General features: G+C 33.3%; 2 protein-coding genes across 11 annotated transcripts in view; one reads left to right on the top strand and one right to left on the bottom strand.

The window, feature by feature from the left end:
* Positions 1-21,076, top strand: part of LOC126740480 (uncharacterized) — a 262,862-nt gene that overhangs the window by 90,102 nt on the left and 151,684 nt on the right. For 2 of the 10 annotated variants that reach the window (XR_007661935.1, XR_007661930.1), the window contains exons 1-2: positions 8,454-8,549; positions 17,737-17,898. The exons of 7 other annotated variants lie outside the window; for them this stretch is intronic. The gene's annotated coding sequence lies outside the window, so the exon portion shown is untranslated. Of the gene's footprint in view, positions 1-8,453; positions 8,550-17,736; positions 17,899-17,954; positions 18,049-21,076 lie in introns of those variants that run through there. One more of the 10 variants, XR_007661933.1, reaches the window with a different exon arrangement.
* The window catches only part of LOC126740527 (acetylcholinesterase-like), a 255,707-nt gene that overhangs the window by 7,205 nt on the left and 227,426 nt on the right, over positions 1-21,076 (bottom strand). The window contains exon 5 of the mRNA XM_050446604.1: positions 16,307-16,464. Coding sequence (XP_050302561.1) covers positions 16,307-16,464 — 158 coding nt within the window. The remainder of the gene's footprint in view (positions 1-16,306; positions 16,465-21,076) is intronic.

Here is a 21,076-nt window from a genome sequence, read left to right on the forward strand (position 1 = left end):
CTTGATTGAAACCATATTGCATCATTTGTTGCTTTAAGAATCTAGGTCTCTTGGAAGATAATGGAGAAAAATAATCGACATCTTTCAACAGCATTTAATTTTACTTTGTATAACTTAGTTGCTTTTTCTATACGATTATTTGTTACCAGTTTATTCCGGTTACTAAAAACTATTTCAGTTCCAAAATAGAATTTTCGTTAAACTGTACTTTGATTAATCTTAATTGTTCACTTGGTTCATTGGTTCACTCTCCCTTCTAGTTACCTTGGTAGCCAATGCATAATCTTGTTTTTTCTCCATTTGCATTTTTTTGAGTCTTTAACGTATCTCTCTATAACTTAAATATAGGTCCTCCGTCTGTTTTTACTGAGTCTAAATTATATCTCTGTTAGAGTCTATCAACAAGCTCATTGGTATCTAGATCAGAACAGGCTACAGAAATAATTTATTTTTTAATATGTAGCCTGTGGTTGCTCTTCCATTTCTTTCTAACAAATGGTTATTATATCATAGTTTGCCAGCAAACCATAATACAATCTTCTGCCTGTCCCTAATATCCATGTTAAAGAATTTATGCACACTCTCATAATCAAATGCCAGTTTATTAATATCTATACAGAGTGTGAATTTTGGCTCTGGATATTACGGTATAAAAACATACAGACCTATTAAATAGTTATCCAATTTTATTAGCGTTATAAACATACACCGACGTTAATGATTATTTTAATAGGTTGTTTTTATTTCTCCTCTGGTCTTAAAACGTGCATTAAGCTAGTTTAAAAATGGAAAATTTCCTTTCCTTCATTTTTTCCTTTATGAATAAAGGAAAAGCATTTGAAAAAATATTTAAAAATTGAATCTGACTTGTCTTCTAGAGATTAGAAATTACGTACATAATTTTATAGATGGTATTTTTAAAAGGTGTTTACAGCCCAAGCAACAAGCCCAAGTTTTTCCACAAATGCAATATAACAACCACTGGGTCAACGAAAACCCTCATCCTATTACAAATATACATTTTCAGGAACAATGTTTACTCAATTTTGGATTGGTACCGTATACCACTAATTGTATCGAACCATAATTTAAACTAGCATGGTTGTCTAACAAAACATGTATATAATATAGACTGTCAGAATGTCAGAGGCTTGAACAACAAAACTAGGAAATTTGAAAAATGTGTGTCTAATAAATCAGTAATAACCACTTGGTGGCAGTTAAATTAACCTGTATTCAGTTTGGTGTTTTCAATAGCGCATTATTTAACCAAAACTACAATCTATTTAGAAAGGATAAAAATTTGGATGTGATGAACATAGTAAGAGCAGGAGGCATGCTGCTTGGTATTAGGAGTCATTTACCACTCACTGGAACATCCAAATTTTCATACCTTGGATATGTAAGCTACCAATGTCTTTTAAACTCACATATATTTTTGTTATTTATATTCAACCACTGTCTCAATATCAACTTTTCTTGATTGTTTTTGCATATGAGCCTACACCAAATATTAAGGTCATCTTCATTGGAGGTTTTATTATTTCCTTTATTCCTCAACTTAATAAGTTAAATAAGTTTATGGTATTATGCAACTTTAATCAATTTGTGACATTTAAAAATCTTTATAATAATACATTGGATCCTGTGATTGCTTATTTCAGGAGTGAGGTAGCTAAAGAAAATCTTCTTGGTCTTAGCAAATTATTATGCGGCTCCTTATAAACAAATCCTAATAGCAAATGCTATAACTTTAAAAAGGCTTATTACCCTCTGCTGTATAGACTACTTTCTGAGACTATTTGGTATCTGCGTTTTCTATATGATATATTGGACCAAACAGTGCACCTCCTTAAATACAAAACCTGTCAAGTATACAAATGAAATTATGAAACATAACAAACATAAAATAAATCAAACCAATTAAGAAACCAGGTTCACAATCGAAATATTAGATACAATATATTGACCATGCCGCACCATTCTACGGCTCTGTTCGAGCGATCTTTTACTAATAATGCCGTTAATTTTTTTAATACTTATAATCCAATATTTAATACTTCGTTAAATGTGCATAGGAAATATTATAGACTTTTGTTTTTAAATCAATCCAAAGTATAGTCTAATTTTCTAGAAGATAGATGTTTTATATAAACTTGTTACTTTTTTTTGTTTTTTTTTTTCTCGTTTTCTCCATTTAAACTGTGATTGTTCTGAAGGTTAAGAGTTAAAGAGTAGCTTTAAGCTGATCTTCGCCTTCTTTGGCAATGTAGTATTAAGTAATATTGTAAGATTAATATTGCTTTTTTTTATAAAAACATATTATTATTATTATTATTATTATTATTATTATTATTATTATTATTTGCAAAAGAAAAATAAACTTTATTGTACCTATGCTGCATTCCCTAATATTAAAAGTATAATAAAAATTAAACTTGATAATTTCTCTGAACATGTATAATCCTACTTTAAAAAAAAACTGGGTCATCTATAAAGAATGATCCCAAGCAGTTGTGCAAATACGCTAATCAAAGAAAAAACCTTTCACAAATTCTTACTTCAGTGGTTTTGGGTCGGTCATCATTCTGAGTACCCCAATGCAATGGTTTTGCTTAGTTCTTTAAAAGTCTTTACGTAGACTCATTAGACTACCGCTCAAAAGTATTTGCCCACCATGCATTCTTTTTAATATTTAAAGTAGATACAAAAATCTTATCTTTATACCTATATTTAGATTGTATCTCTTTTGTAAATTGCATATATGCTTAAACAGCATACCTATCAACTATGGTTCGTCGAAAAACACTGAGTATTTAAAAATAGTCTTGATGGACCATTGATGACTGGAAGAAAGTTCTCTGGAGTAACGAGTCGAAATTCGAGGTTTTTTGGAACGAAGAGGCGAGTCTTTGTTCACCGTTATGCCAATAAAAGGGGGACCCCAAGCACACGTCGAAATTGTGCAAACAATATTTAGGTCAATTACATCTTCTGAAAGTTATGGTATGGCCCCCACAATCACCGGACCTCAATCCTATCGAATTACTGTGGAATGAACTGGATAGACAAGTGCGAAAATCATGCCCCACATCAAAAGAAGACTTGTGGAGGATCATCCAAGAAGAGTGGCACAAGATACCTCAGGAAACTTTGGACAAATTAATTAGAAGGCTACCGAAACTCTGTGAAGCTGTTATTAAAAATCGAGGCGGACATGTAGATAAATCTAAAATTTGATTTTCTTACATTTAATTAATTAAAAATGTATTGTTTATATTCATTTTGTTATAAATAAACCGTTTCATAAGAATAACTGATGGGTTTATTATTTTTAGTTATAACTTTAAAACAGTCATGTGGGAAAATACTTTTGAGCGGTAGTGTACATTCAGTTCCTATATATCTGCAAAAAATGGAAAACAAACACACAGCTGGACGATATGATCCCTAATTTTATTCTTTTAGACTGTTCACAATGTTATACAGAAAATTATAGATCTATCCAACGGTCTCATACTGTCCAACTTCTCGAAGGCCTTTGAGCTGTGTATCTATAACAGCTCTTTTTATCAACTAAGAAATCAAATTTCTTTAAAACAATACGCGTTCTTTAAGGAAAAGGTCGAACGTCGCAAATCTTGCGTATTTTTTACAAATGGATGCTGTGAATACAGATTTTTCTAAGGCCTTTGATAGGTTGTACCATGGTCTTATCATCCATAAATTATATCTATGTGTTTCCATTATGGCTTTATACAACTCTGTCCTCTTTCTATAAGATCGGTCCTAAATTGAATTCAATGGTTTTAAGTCAGATTGTTATCTAGCAGTGGTGCCTCTCAACCCGGTAAACATAGGTATGTTCCTTGGATGCCCAAGTGACATGAAAATGGGACATAAATTAAACCCAGGGACGTACTTTTGGAACAGTACCGGCCACAACCGGGATCATCCCAACTTGATTCTATAGATATCCTTTGGACAGCACTATAAATGTACCGAGGACTTATTGGCTGTCCAGTGTGTTTAAAATTGGATGGGAATATATGGTTCTTAAGGAAACTACAGTAGATGTATCATGGAACGAAACATTTTCACGTAAAAATGAGTAAGCAAAAGTCATGAGCCATTGAAAGTCATAAAAGACACTATTATTTAAGCCCAGGCAGTTAAGCTGTTTTATTTGGCTAGATTTCCCGGATTTTCATTTTTGAATTCCAAGATGTCGGTTCAATTACCTGAAATTCTTGATCCATGATTTTATTCAACTTATGCAATTCCAGGCAGTTGTGATAATTCCTGGACTTGGTCTCAACTGCCTGGCATTATTGGTCCACGATTTTATTTTATTCCATTTTTTTATTTCGATAGCGCCCTCTACAAGACCTAAATTAAAGACAAATTCACATTTTTTATGCCAAAAAAACCCAAGGTATCAATTTTTGTTCAGTAAATGATATTTAGGAAATTCTGTAGAGAAAATAAAAATTAAAATAAATCTTTGACACCCTGTATTTTAAAAACCAAGCATTTTAGACTTCACATGTATACGCACTTTTTATTTCAAAAATACTTTAAAAAATCAACCTGTGAAATATCAGACACTTTAATAAGTGTCTGTATGTAACACCCTGTACATACATAGACATATTATATTATAAGAATAAAATTTAAAGACCGATAGTTATTTATATATTAGATATATACTAAATATTTATACTAGATTTGATATATATACAAGATATATTAAACTTAAATTTAATATAAAAATACAAACTTATTATCAGGGAGCGCTCTATAACTAATAAAACTCATTTGTTTATTATTAATATTTCTTCCTATATTTTAGTGACTTCTTCAGGAGAAGCTACAAGAAAGTAAAAAAGTATGTTAATATATCAAAAAATTAAACACAACAAAATGATGAAATGGCGAATGAAGAGTTACTTTACATGCCAATTAAACTGCAAACAAAAAGACAATAAGTATAACTTACAAAACAGAGTCAGTTTCATATCTCACATAGAAACAAACGTAAACAAATTTATTTTTTTTTATATTATAGTTATTCTTATATACATGTCTACCGGTAATAACAAAAAAATGTAAGAAAATTTCGTTGGGTCTCGCTATTCACAGTTAAGAAAATACTTACTATACCAGATGTAAGCTATTGTATTTTATCTTTGTGTCTTCCTTCCTCTATTTTTCTTTTTGTTGTATTGGTATTTTTAAAAAATTTTTTATTTATTATTTTTTTTATATAACTTTCTTTAAAATGCCATGTTTAGATAAGGTTTAAAATGTTACTATAGATGTTACTTAGTTGGTTTGTGTCAGATTTATAGATTAAAGAGTATTTTGTTTTATTTATGTAATATATTTCCAAATATATAAAATATTAAATTTTTTGTTGTTAAAATATCGGTAAATATCGCAAAATATTAAAAAAGCTATATGTACATATGCACATTCACGATTACTGTTTAACTTATATTCAAAATTAAAAAACAAAGAAAATATAAAAATTTTAGGTTATGTAGTTATAATATTATATTAATACATATTAAATTATTGATATAAATTTAAATATCCAAGAGACATTCCTAGAATATCCTAAATCTGGTCACTCAAGGACGTCTGAGAAATGTCGTACGGTGTCTTTACTTGGTCCATCCCAAATACGACATTTGCAACCAATATCGTACGTCGCCAGGGGCCGTATTTTTGAAACCATGCTAGAATCTTCGAATGCGAGTGGCAAAATTCGCACACGAATTAAAAAGTGCATTTTTGAACAGCATTCGAAACTTCAATCATATACGAACATGAAATGTAGTGGCAACGTAACAAAGTCGAGTGCTATTGGACGCCATGTCAAACGGGATGAAGACGATAAAGATTTTTTAACCTAACCTGAAATTTAAGTTTAAAAACATCAGGGAATTTTGAGGTTTTTTTCATGGCGTTTCTTAGGTTTTTGGAATTGACTTTTTTTTAGGTTGGATTCAAAAAATAAAAAATATTGCAGTTTTGTGTCTAGTAAGCAAAAGAAAGAAATAATTTCATTTATGGCAGGGACCCGGAATTAAAGTCGGACAAATTCACCCAAGATTTTTCAGCTAAAACTGCACAAGCCTTGTGTTGTGGACAAAAGTATCGGACAGATTACACAGTCTCCCTGGAGCACATCAATTCCATCGTAATAGGCTTGCTTAATCTATATAATTTAATAAATTAAGCATCTGAATACGTTTCAAATGGGTCAAGAAATGAAGAGTACATCCTATTCTTTCGATCTGCCAGAGTTTCAGTCTCTTTCAGTGCATCGAGGACGTTTTTTTGCACAAGATTGATTAATCTGGCCATTTCATTATAGTTGTTTTTTTTTTCAATAAATAACAAAAAAACACTACGAAAACACTTAACGAACTCACAAATTAAAAAAAAAACACGCTAGTTTATAATCAAAACAAGACAAGTGGCAGAATCAAATTGAAAATCGCACACGAACTTTGAAATTCGAATGGTATATACCCACTCGAGACACCGCATGCGAAAAAGTTCGCATACGATGCGGTGGAAAATACGAATATCGATTTTTCGTGCGAAGTCCTCTAATTTCGTATGCGAATCAAATTCAAATGGTTTCAAAAATACGGCCCAGGACATTAACTGTATATTGGAAAGGAAGATAGAAGAGATTAAGGAGCAATCTTGCTCCATTAATCTCTTCTATATTTGTCAATGATATGACTAGCATAGAGAGTGTCTTTTATTTACTGACGACTTAAAAATATTTTGCATCATAGACACTATTGAGGATTGTGTTCCTGGAAACACTTTTTCCTGAAATAATTACATTGGACGCCTAAAACATTTTTCTTCAAAAATGTCAAATACCTTGCCAAGTCTACATTTTTTAGTGTTTCCGAAACTCTTTTCTCGTTAAGTGCTTTTACCAAGAACAAACTCAACCTGGTCTCAAGTCAACTGTTACTTCCAGGGTTTCAAAATAAACTTTTGCATCTTAAAATTCGAAAATGGTACTTTATTTACGCTTTTCCTTGTTTCCGCCGATATAATATAACGCTGATGCGAATGCACTTTAATTTCTTCGAGGCAGACTTTGTCTTTATTTCAATTAAACGAGGAAGTTCCGTTGTGAATAGCGGCGGGCAACTTTTGAAACTCGTGCCCATAAATTTTAGAGTAGTTCGTCTTTCGAAAATTGTTTCGCCCGTTTCCGTCCGAAATGTAATAGAAAGAAGCAAAAATTTGTTCTATTGCATTTCGCCCTCTTCTGTTTCGTTACGGTGATGGGAAAAGTATGCCCCGGAAAATAACTTCTCCATTTGGCTGGCTTCTTTGTATTTTGGACCAAAGCGAAACCTTGGGAAAAAGTGAAAAACATCTCGGGAAGTTTAAGTTTATTAGATGGAAATTTAACCTGAGATTATGAAGCTAAGTGGAACTGAAGGGGGGTTTCAATTCATTGGTAAAAAGTAAAAGTTGAGTAAAGTCTCTGCCTTTAGAATATATTTGGCAAAATTGTTTGAAGTTTTATGACTCAAATATCTTTGATTGAAGGTAAAGCTTCAAGTAGTTATAAAAGGTAATAAAGATTGGAAAATATTGATCATCAAGAAAGAAAAAAATTTAATTCTAATTGAACTTTTCCATTATTTAGATAAATTCAAAATAAACAGAGGGAAAAATAGAAAATCCAATGAGGAGTCACCAATCAAAGATGGTGTTTGAAATTTCTTGAAAAATCAAAACTAAATTATTTATTCACTGGAAAACTTTGAAGTTTCTTAAAAGTCTGGATCCGAGATATTACATATTTCATTCAATAAAAAAGGTAAAGAAAGCCACATGTATTTCGTTCTAAATAGAGTATCATTAAGATAAAAAAACATTAAAACACTCTAAGGAGTTTGAATGTCAATCTGGAAATATATGTCAAGTATCTTCAGACAGAGTCTTAAGAATCAAATATTGATCTTGACGTTGAAAAGACTTAAGTTTGACCATTAAAGTTGAAGACCTGAGAAAATATACAGATTATTTATTATATTGGTTAGCCGATCAACCTTTATAGAATTATTGAAACATTTAAACATTCTACTTACTCAACACTACTAAGCTAGTTTGAGAATAACCAGAGAGTCCAAAAAATCTATGCTTAGGTGACCAGCGAGAACTATGGAGGCGTTGACTACTATTTCACTTAAAATATACAAGTAGGATATTTACCCGTGATATATTTAAATCTAACAGTTTTAATCTTCTTTCGAAGATGCTAACATCGTTAGCGAAACACGTGTCGAGATTAAAAATAGAGTTTTGGTTAGTGGTAAAAGTGTCTCGTAATTAAAGCTAAAAGTTATTTACTTTTTAATTTAATTCGCTAGAGGGCGATGAACATAACCTCGTATTTACATTCGCGTCAATGTTAAAAGCATTACCTCGTATTTGTCAGTTGGCTGCATATTATTAGCCGTTAATTATTGTGGTTTGTGATAGTACATTGTTTCTCGCTGGTAAGCTGTTTTAAATAACTTAAATTTTACTTTATCTATGAAAGCGTTAGATATTTTTGTGAAATATATTATACGATAAATATAAAATTATTTGCTCGAAAAAGCATTTTCTTTCTAGGTGACACTTACCAGATCTTGCATTTTTATAATTTAGATTGGCTTACCGCTTACGAAGAACTGTACAAATAACCGCTTACTGATGCACGAAAACTGTACTAAGCTCAATTGAACTAGAAACGGTGAATGAACATCATAAAAAAGAAAATGACCTGAATTTGAGGAGTATAAGTGATTTTAAAGTCTTTTCTTGAGAAAAACTGCATCAGCTTCTAAGCCTTGAGGATATTTCTGAAATATTAATCAGTAACGCGAACATTATATTCGAAAGTAGTTTAAAGCCAGAAATTATCGAGACTTCTTCCAAACGAATTTGGAAATCAAGAAATCTAGTGTATCAAATCCAGATCAAAGCTTTTGAATAAATAATGTTAGAGCTAATTTTAATCGAAGTGCTATGAATTTTCCCATGAATCAAATAATACCCGAAGAAAATATATTATCTGATTCTGATTACAACCATACTTTGGAGTTGGTCGACGATGACTCATCTGGAAGAAGGTATAATGGGAGATAATTCACATCAAGAACCTTAAGGATAAGAATTAAACTGAAATAGCAAATTAGAAGGTCAATATTCAAGTAAACAAGGAAATAAAAAAGAGAAAAGGGTACAATAAATAAGCCATTATTAGGAAACTAAGCATGACTAAGCTTGGGATTCACTAAACGCAAAAATCATATGTTTTAAAATAAAATGTGTAATGAAAGGAATATAAAAGTGTAAATGTCCCAACAAACAGAAGGTTCTACAAGAAAATGTTCTTACATTTCCAACGAGGATCAAGAAAAGCTATTTAAGAAGTTATGAGATGATATGACTTGGAAGCATCGAAGTTTTTTTTGGAAAGTCTGTGATTTACTTGGTGGTAGATGTTGTCCACTTGCATCGCCCGGTTCAATACCACCACATAGGACTTAGGCGGCGTGAAGTGGTTCCATGGAACTCACGTTTCGTCGCCATGCCGATGTGTCTGGTTTCCAAAGGGGAAATGGAGAGGAAAAATAAATGCATGATGGCGCCCTCACGACCAAAACTTTCCGGAGGTAAACTCACCTCCCATTCGGATCTCCGGGCGGAGGCTGGTCAGGGGGGTCCATCAGGCGGATCAAAAAGCCTAAAAATCAATTTCTGCAACATCAGAGGCCTAAACACCAATATTAATGTAGTACACCAACACCTGCAATCAAATAAGCCTCACATTCTGGCATTAGCAGAAACAAAGGTGAAACCTTCAACAACAAATGCTCACCTCATTTGTCCTTGATACGATCTACACACCCGATTTCGACTAAACTTTGGATTGGCAGTATTTGTCAAAAACGATTTGAGTTGCCAGCGGGAGGAAACGCTTGAACCTGCGGACTTCGACGTCATGTGGTTCAAAATAATAGCCAGTGGTGCCACGAAATTTATCTGCTGTATCTATAGACCACCAAGCGACACCCAATATAGGCGGCTCTTTTTGAACCTGGTTGATTGCATTAACCATCTGCAAATTGACTACCGAAGTGCAGAAATCATCGTCATGGGTGATTTTAACGTTTACAATATCAACTGGCTGCGCTTCTGCAACAAGAACGACGATGAAGGACGAGAAGCTGAGCTATTTGCCACCATATGCGGGCTTACGCAGCTTGTGGAGGAACCTACCAGAATCCCCGATGGAGACGGCGAGTTCGCGAGTCTCCTAGATCTGGTCTTGGCTTCAGACTCTGACTCGTACACTGTATCAGGACATGCCCTCCTAGGAACATCGGACCACAAATTGATAACAGTCTCTTGCCAGTTGGAGGTTAAAACGCAGGATCCTCCGATGCCGCGGAAGGTATGGCACTATAAATCAGCAGAGTGGAACCATCTTCGGGAATTTTATCGCTTATTCCCTTGGAAAGAAGTCTGCTTTAGAACCAATAACATCTGAGAATGTGCAAACCAAATTACAGAGACGATCTTGGCAGGAATGAAATCCAGGAACTTTTTAGCCTCCAGAAGTAGCTGCAAGCGAATTATTGATGAATGCAAAGAGAGTCACAATAACAGGATCAAAAACAAACTGCTAAACTGCCCAAATGGAACAAGATTTTTCTGGTCGGTATCGAAAGCCGTTAGTCAAGGTTTTGCTAAGTCGGCCTTGCCAACCCTAACAGCAGATGATGGTTCTATCGCGGTAACAGCAAGGGAAAAAGCCAACTTACTGGGTAAACTCTTCGCGTCCAATTCTACTCTGCACTCGAAAGGCAAAACACCACCATATTTGCCAAGAGTGAATTCATCGATGGGAGAAATTTCGTTTCCCCAACGAATTATAAATAAAAATTCTTAAAAGCGTAGACACCAACAATGGACCTCATGGAATTCCAGCCCTAATACTAAAACGTTGTGCAGACGAATTGACTCCTCCCGTATGTAGACTGTTCACGGCATCGTAAAAGCAGGGCCAATTTCCAACAAGCTGGAAAACTGCTCGAGTGCAAGCTGTACCCAAAAAGGGTAAGAAGACGATGCCCTCCAATTACCGCCCGATTGCACTAGTTCCAGTAATATCGAAGATTATGGAGAAAGCAGTCAACCAACAACTGTTAAGATATCTGGAATCATCTGGACTAATCAGCGATCATCAATACGATCTTCTGGCTTACGTCACACACTTATGGACGGAGGCCATGGAGAAGCACGGCGAGTCCCGCTCAGTCGCTCCTGACATTTCCAAGGCATTTGACAGAGTGTGGCATGAGGGACTACTAACCAAGCTCTCCTCAATCGGCATACAAAACTCATTATTGAATTGGATTAAAAGTTTTCTTGAACAACGAACAATCCAAGTAGCCGTCGATGGATACCTCTCCGACAAATTTAACATTAACGCTGGAGTCCCTCAAGGATGCAGAATCCCCCACTCTTTTCTTGATTTATATCAACGATTTGCTAGGAACCACTGTCAATCCAATCTACAGCTTTGCGGACGATAGCACACTTATTTCCACATTTAAGTCCGCCAAACCAACGACAGCCGCAAGTTCTCAGAATCTTCAGAAAAAGGCAGCAACAAGTAGCTTCAACCAACAACGATATTAGAGCAATCTTGGAGTGGGGCGGTAACAATCTGGTTAATTTTAGCGCTAAAAAAACGAGGGCAGCAGTATTTACGATGAAGACTAACCTCGGTGGCCCGGAGCTGGTTACGGCAGGGAAAACATTGCCAATGAAATCATCTTTACATCTTCTAGGAGTCGAGGACACCAACAGTCTGTCCTGGAATGACCACGTTGCCGAGGTCGCCAGGGCGGCTTCCAAAAAACTCGGAGTGCTTTTCAAAACGAAAAAACTGTATACACCAGAACAGCTGCTGACTCTTTATAATGCTCAAATACGCCCTTCCCTCGAGTATTGCTCGCATGTCTGGAGCTCTGCACCCAAACATAGTTTAAACCTGCTGGATTCTATACAGAAGAGAGCTATTCGTTTTATCGACAAACCAGAACTGACAAAGAGTCTGGATAGTCTGGAGCACAGGAGAAAGGTGGCTGATCTCTGTTTATTCGACCGTTATTATCACGGTAAGTTTTCCTCTGATCTGGCAGGCCTGATTCCACCCAGGGCTGTTCCGGCAAGAAGGACGCGTCTAGCAGTTGCGGCTCATCAACATCGAGTCCACCTGCCTACCCCAAGGACGTCGCTGTATCGGGACTCATTCATCTGGAGAACATCTTCTTTATGGAACGGGCTTCGACCTCACATATTTTCCGGCACATACAACCTGCAGCGATTCAAGATAAATGCCCACAAATATCTTCGCGCAAGCACCACTCCAAGAGTGACATAGGACTTTCCTCTTGTGCTTGTGTTTACCATAAAAAAAAAGAAAACAAGAAGCCGTCAAAAGAAATTGCAGCCTCTCGTAGATCCCAAACGTTAAATGCTTTTTTTATTATTAGTAACCAATTAATAACTGTTTGTAGAAAAATGCACCCAAATGCTCTTAGTCTCGGAGAATGGTTCATACGATCTTGGAATAGGAAGTCTGAAAATGGCATGGCATAGTAGTAACCAAATCGAAATAAGCAGAAGAGAAAAGATTAATACCGACTCTACAAAGAGCAAAGCGAAGAACAGAGGCAAAACCTTTGGTGTGAGGCTCAAATTACAAAACATATCTTCGGGAGATGATTAAAAAGTTCAGGAATTCAAAGTTCGGCCCAGTTACGAAATCTTTTAGGAAACCCAAAAGATAAAATAAAGACCAATGAAAAGTATGGGATCTATGAGATTAATTGCAACGATTGTGATAAAAAGTACATAGGACAAACCAGAAGATCAATTAATGTCAGATTTAAAGAACATGTAGCTCATGTGAAGTATGGAAGAGTTGAAAAGTCAAGTGTGGCTTAACATGTTTTAAATACTGGTCACTTTGTAGGGATGGACAACTTAAAATTACTTAAACCAGTTAATAACAATAGAAAATTAGACCCATACGAAAGTTTAGCAATATACAAAAATAAAAAAAAAAAACATTCTTAATAGGGATAAAGGTACAATCCCTTATAGTAAATTAATTATATAATTTAGTGTTTAAGATTTGTTTGGCCATGGTTCATTGCTTTTTTTGCTCTATTAGTTACATCATTATAATATAAGGAGATTTCTAAGTAGTTTAGTTTTGTTTTAATCATCTCCTTGAAGATGGTAACATCGTTAGCGAAACACGTGCCGAGAGTAAAAATAAAGAGTGTTGGTTAGTGGTAAAACTGTCTCGTAATTTAATTATCACTATGACTAAACTTGCCTCTCTTTATTCCAACCAAGAACGGACCAGTGTGATGTCTGTTTTAAGTATAAAATACAAGGAACACATTGACGAATACAAGGAACACATTGGGAAAAAATTCAGCAAGGAAACAGAGAATTGAGAAGGCGCTAAATGGGGAGTTCCACATGATAATTATGGATGTGCAGGCTGTCAAGTTCGTTCCACAAATACCACCTAACACGTTTTATTATAAATAGAAATTCTGTTCTCGTAAGTTCACAATTTATAATGTAGTTTGACAGGGCAAATTTTACCTGAATCCAAGATACCCATCATTATTTATTCTAATGAGTGTACGACCCAAAATAAAAATAGTGTAATTGATAATGCTCATATATCCACCTAGTCGAAATATATCTGTCTAGTGATTTGAAAATCACTAAGTTAGCACAAAAAAAATCCCTATTTGTTAAAGAGTATGGGTTATGATTTTGTCAAAAACTACGGTCATAAAGACTCTTCATAAAGTATACTTCAATTCGACCTTCAAGAATAAATAATGATAGGGGGACTATTATGACTAATATTAGAGCTTTACAATATTGTAATGAATAGAACATTTTATTTAAGTTGGCATTTTCTGAAGAAGACTTTAACCCACTTCCATTAGGACCAAAAAATTTTATTTTAAAAATCTAATATTTCCACCTCTTTATCAATCGCCTATTCCTATTACTAATTAAAGTATGCTCACTTACAGAAGCATAAGTTTACAATTCTTAAAGATTAAAGTTGCCTTATAAATAAACAAAATATTGATAGGAGAAATTTTGATAGTACTTATTTTTTTAAATTTTATTTATATTGTATTAAAAGCGTAAAAAATATTTTTGTTAACACATTCTTTTTTGAAATGTAGGATTACCCAACCAAGCTTTTTTGAGTTTGCTGATATTATTACAATGCCAGTTATTTAGCAATGTTATTTGTTCGAAAGTATACCTAAGTATACACATTTATCCATTTGCTAGAAACGTTTCAAAGAAATGTTAAGTAAATATTTTGTAATAATATAGCAAATATAAATAAAAAATGATTGATCTTTGTATTTTTTCGAAGCTTTTAAGAATGCAATTCTTTGTATTTGTATTCTTATAAAATGCAGTACCACGTAAATGTAGATTTTTTAAAAAAATAAGAACTACCTTTTACTTATTTTTAGGACAACAATAAGATAGTTTTCTTGCTCTCCTAAAAAATTTGCAAATTGTTACTTTAGAGGTCCTGCGTTTTGACCCTAGCTATACAAATTTGAAACTTAAATAACAATGCGTCGATGATTCATAGCGTTGTTTGCAACTCAATAAAGAAATGAAAGAAATATAGATCAACCACTATATACCTAAATTAAAAAGATCATCAACTAAGTGGAGAACAGTCGGTGAGAGCTGCCCAAAAGCACCAAAAATATAAAAGTCTACTGGAAGGATTAAATGTTTCGCATTTTGGGATGCTCATGAAACCGTTGGTTTTTTGAAAAACAGGAGAAAACATCGAGGGTGATTTATGAAGAGTTTAAGGGTGATCGGAATATTTAGTCACATACTTGTCAACACTCACTTTAATTTAAATTAATTCAGCTTTTAAAATATAGCCGATAGTTTAGATCAAGATTCTTAAAGAGTCGAGGATTAAAAGTTGAGGATTCATGAATGGAAGTCTGAAATAAAATCTGATATTTTAAGGAGACGGGGAATTTTGTTGGGGTTTTATCCAAAGGATGATAATTGATCAAAGTGTTTTAAAGGGTAATCTTGTTACCAGATTTTGATATTTTCAAATTATATCTACATATTTCACTAAAAGTCCGCCATATTTACGATTAATTTGGTCAATTTAATATATCACCAAACAGCGCCCTAGCATATGAATAAGCATATTATTGCCGTACTACCAACACACTTTCATTTAGCAAGTTTATGAATTAATTAAAATTAAATCGCTTTGGTTTTGATGTCAATTTTCATGCAAATCAGCTAACAGTTCCTGCGTAATAAAACTATTATGGTCGCAATGATAAATTAATTTATTTGAAAATTATTTCGGCTCCGGTATCCGCGTTGTGATGGCTGATGAGAAAAAAATTTGAATGGTCTTTAATTCGGTTATTTGAATTTTAATAGCGCCGGAAACGGTTAATTAAAACTTGTTAACATATTTAATCAGGATAAGAATTAAACAAAATAATATCATTTTTTTTTTGAAAAAATTTAAGTTTTTTCTGCTCCATCCATTCAATTTTAACATTAGCATTAAATACTATAAAAACTACCTTTAATGTTTTCTTTTTGATTAAAACCTTTTCAATATTTTTTTGGAAGGCATCATTGACCATTGAAACCAGTTAGTTAATCAAGTTTAACTTATTAAAAATTTTATTTAAAAATTACCCTTATATTTAAGATCCATTTATGCGCACTATTTTAATGGAAAAGTATTGTCAACTGTCAAAGTTACTGATGGAAAAACACTGTTTCAATTAATTAACAGCGCCGCGATGCCAAAGGTATCAATCACAGTACCGTGGGACTGCCAAATAATGTTTTCTGTCGGTATCCTCTGCGGATTTATTTCACGCCCTGCTGGTGTTTTATTGCTACGCCTATCTCTCGATGCGACTTATAAATGGCCCTTTCATATGCATATATCACTTTAATATACCCCCGTCGGCTGAAATTAAAAGAGTATTATTCGGAAGTTATACCCTAGCAGGGAAGTTTAGACCTTATAAAATGCTTTGGTTTTTTTAACCTTAATATCAGAAACATTCTTTCTATGTACTAATTTATGCAAGTCTGATCAAGTTATAAAAAGTGATTTACTTACCTGCGTGCTCCCTAATCTTTGGCAAAAATTGGTTCCAAAATGCGCACGTTTCAGCTCTGGGTCCTCTACCGATTCCATTCTTTTCCGCATTGAAGATAAAGTACTGCGGTTGCTCCTTCGTGTACAATGGCCAGTTCACGTCATCTGTGACAGGTTTTCTGTAACAAAATTATATATTTTCATAAAAAAAACAGAACATTATTTTCGTAAAATAAAATAAAATGGGAAAAAGTAGGTGTTTCAATAAAAAATAAGTAGTGGCTGCTAGATGTTTATAAAATATATAGGAGCTCGTAGTGGAATAAATAGAGGTATGTAGTTGGTAAATATCTGATTAATAACAGTGAGTCAGAGTTACGGTAGCCTTACTACTTCAAATACAGAATCAGAGGCAAATACACGTCCAAAAATAGAAGCACTGCTGTAACTCCCAATATAAATTTAAACATTTTTGTGAAATTTATTTAGGAATAAACCTTTAACAAATCAAGCCAAATTAACTTGAATATAGTTGGTCTGCGCTTTGGCCCTGCAAAGGGAAATATTATTAAGCTATTGTAGAATATTATGGCAGCAACACTGACTAAATACAAATACAAGTAATAACCTGAATGTTTTAGTTCGAATTATTGCCAGATATCACAAGCCGCTTTGAGCATCAAGATGTTTACTCTACGAAATTGGAGTTGGTAAGGACTGTTCGCGTATATTGTTAATCTTTGTTTGCCAAGTTGGCTAGTCTACGCTGATTATACATGCAGAAAGTTTAGGTTTAGCAATTAGATTAAATAATGGAAGTTTGTTGTTATTAATTTTTGGGTTAGAAAGGGATGGAATATTAAATAACGCTGGTGAGAAGGCGAAAAGTTACGCATCTGCTGGTCAAAATATATAAATTAGTTAATGGCAAGCTAAAGTTTAATTATTGGCACATTATATATTATATAAAAAATGTTAGTAGCAGAAGGCTTTCTCTATAAATAAAATGCCAATCCCAATGTTACGAGTGATGCATTCTGGCAAATGTTTTGGCCATCATCAACTCTTAAATATATTACAAACAGCTTAAAAAGCATTAACGAACGTTGTATGGTACTTGGTACGTCGATGATATATTTACAATCTTCATTGGTTCCTGTAAGGATTAACTGGAGTATCAGGCATCTCCAAGCTCTATTAATTTTACATTTAAATAATTATTTTTTAATTTTACAAGAACAATCGAGCAATCTACCTTTTCGAGACCTTTTAATTAAAAGAACGAACAACATGAAACTCGACTTTAAAATGTATAAAAAATCAATTTCTTTTCAAACCATTCATTCAGAGTTTTTGTACCAAATCAGATTTCTTTTAATATCATCAATTTCTTAAAAAATTTATATTAAATATATCTATTGTAACGACCTTGACTGACACGAATATTCCAGCTGCTCTCCGCTATTCGGGAATTATCTCCTACGTCACGCAAGGTGCGACAAGGATGAAAGGAGCAGAAGAACGATTTGCGAGATCTCGGGACACACCTAGACATTTGGCAAATGTTCCGGAACAGTGATTTATGAAATATACAGGGTGTTCCATAAATAATGGTAAATATTTTAACAGCAGATTCCTTAAAAAAATTGGTTAATTTAAACTTTTCTAGTCCGAAAGTCAAAGTCATGCAAGTTAGAGGGCGATAAACTTAATGCACTTTTCTTGAATTTTTGCTGTATAAATATATATTTGCTAATATAAATTCACCACTTATTCTTCGTTTTTAACAAAATTTGGAATATGGATTTTTTTTTATATAGCAAATTTAAAAATTAACCCTTGCTTATATAAGCCATAGAGGGCGCTACTACCAAAATTTTGATTTTTTTTCTTAAAACCATGACCTTTTTAGATTTGAAAAAGTTTATCTTTTTATTTAAATGTTTTATCTATTGTGCAAAACAGTTTTGGTGCAAAAAGGTGTACTTCACAAATTTCGCTACGGTTAATCTTTTTCGAGTTATTTCCATTTAAAGTTTTCAATGCACAAAAAGGTACACTTATCAGCTATTGTTTTATTATACTCCAAATGGATTAAAGTCAGGACCGCGTGCAGGGCAAGGTCTTCGGATTCCACGTCCTATCCAGTTAAAATTAGCATTAAGATACTCTCTAACTGGTCTAGCAAAATACGCAGAAGGACCCATATCATCAAATCAAACATCAGAAGACGATAACTAGCTAACCCCAGAAAATCAAAAAGAAAATATTCTGACCCGACTAATATGCCAGGGCAGGTAGCTCAAAAAATGGCCTTTTGCAATCAAGCTGATTTTTTCACGGATTGTAGTACCCATTAATAGTACTTTGTAAAAAAAAGTTACACCTTCTAGAAGGCTTGCTTTTTCCGCCATGTTGAATTAAAGATGGCGGATGGTACTATTTTTTAAAATATCGTAACTTTCTTATTTATTAACCGATTTTTGTCAAGTAAAAAACATTATATTTGCTTCTCACTAAAGAATGAAATAAAAATATAAAACTATTTTGACAGGTTATATTTCTGTCAAAAAAAGTTAAAAAGAAAAATGTACACTTTTCTTTTATCATCTTATTTTACAGGCTCAAAATTTTTCTCCAAAAATTGAGGTGGCAAAAAACTACAGCAAAAAAACTCCTGGGCAGTTTTTGATGGTTATAGTGAAAAGTCCACCAAAAACGAGGAACATCGTAGACGTCAATCAAAAATTACGTCTAGGGTTGAGTTTCTGGAAAACACATCGCTGGTCTTCTCGCAAGCAGACTTCCTATCAAATTCTTCGAACAAAGAAAGGTTTATTTCTTGTCTAGCCGAGAAGTTGAAAGAAAAGGGTATAAAAGTCACACATACAAAATCTGATTGTGACAGAGTTGTTGCCTTAACCGCAATAACAGAATGTCAATCGCAAGATGTAGTAGTCTTTGGTAATGATACAGATCTAATTTTAATTTTAATTTCCTTAGCAAATAAGCCTAACCACCAGCTATATGTTTGGGCACTCATCACGAGTAACGCTCTTAATAAATTTAAATAAGATGTGATACTACCTTGTATCCATATAAAATGGGCAAAAAAAGAATATTTGACATATTAAAAAATAATCCTGAAATATATGATTTTATCAAAAATTTTAATGCCCCTTATATGAATAAGGCTGTCCTAAGTGAAGTTAAACAAAAATTTATATTAAAATTTTTTCCCGTCCAAAACTGTGAAAATCTTAATCAGTCAAGACTTCATTGCTATAAACAAATCACCTCTACACAAGGTTTAGGATCTAATTTTGATTTGGCAAATCTTCCTCCCACAGAAGACTCCTGTAAGCAACATTATTTAGAGTGTATTTACAGTTACAAAGCTGGAGAGGAAACGAGTTGGACCCACTTGAGTGGGGGTGGTTTTCCAATGGCAATGAGCTTTTCCCAGTAACATACACAAAACCCCCGGGGCCCGAACACCTAATGGCTACTTTTTTTTTACAAATGCAAAGATCTATGCACAGCAAACTGTATTTGTGCTTCGTATAATCGAAAATGCGGTATTTTATGTAAAAAATGCAATTTAGCTTGTATGAATGCACCCAGAATTGTTTCGGATGAAGTGGAAATAGATGATGAAGTTGAAAGCTATTAAAAGCTTCGTTTGTAATTTTTTGGCACAAAAAAGAATATCTACCAATATATAATGTTCCTTATTATTAAGAATAACAATGTTTTTTTTTTCTTTTTTTTTATTGTTTATATTTCTTTTATAAGTTAACACCAAACTGTTTTTGTTATAAACATATTTTTGTGTTTTTAGTGTATTTCTTAATAGTGGAGTCTTTAGTAACAAAATATTTTGGTACATAAATCAAACAAGAAGTAAAGTTACATCCTGCATAAGTTTTATTATTATTATTTTTTTTTTGGTATTTTGTAAGCGCTTTTTAACTCTATCTCCTAAAGTACCTATCATAAATTTGGAGACTGTTTCAAAATTAAAACAAAAACGCATAAAAGACTCCACATATTTTAACTTTTTTTGGTAAAGAGTACGGTTGGCTAAAAGTTAAAGAAAAGCTTTTCGATTTTTTATTTCCTTATTTTGGCAGAAATATGACCTGTCAAAGTAGTTTTATATTTTTGTCCTATTCTATTGTCTTATAATGTTTTTTACCTACTTGACGAAAATCTGGTAATAAATAAGAAAGTTACGATTTTTTTAAGAATAGCACCAGCCGCCATCTTTAATTTAACATGGCGGAAAAAAGCAAGCCTCCGAGAAGGTGTAACTTTTTTTTACAAAGTACTCTTGATGAGTACTAGCATCTGTAAAAAATTCAGCTTGATTGCAAAAACTTCTCCTATTTTTGCTAACTGCCCTGGCGTATAAAGGAAAAAGACACACAAGAAATAATTAAATAGACAGGAGACAGATACCGAGAAATCATGTAATATTACGTGTATGTATTCTTTCATATTAAATAAAAACATTAAATATTAAAAAAGCAGAAGAAAAAGAGTCCGCACCAGTCGTGACGAAAGCTGATGCAGAAACAGAAAAAAGAACAACGCTGTCACATCCAAAACAACAGGACCAAAACAGATTAAAACAAAAAAGCTAATAAATGACCAAAAGCTTAATAAGAAAAACTGCTAGAAAAAATCCAACAAGTCCAACAACTTGGACTACACAATTGCCACAGCGATACAAAGCGTAAGTATACCAGAAGATAATTAAACGACAAACTGCAAAGAGGAAGACTCATC

Source organism: Anthonomus grandis, chromosome 1 (genome assembly GCF_022605725.1).
Source record: "Anthonomus grandis grandis chromosome 1, icAntGran1.3, whole genome shotgun sequence".
Classification (NCBI taxonomy): Eukaryota; Metazoa; Arthropoda; class Insecta; order Coleoptera; family Curculionidae; genus Anthonomus; species Anthonomus grandis.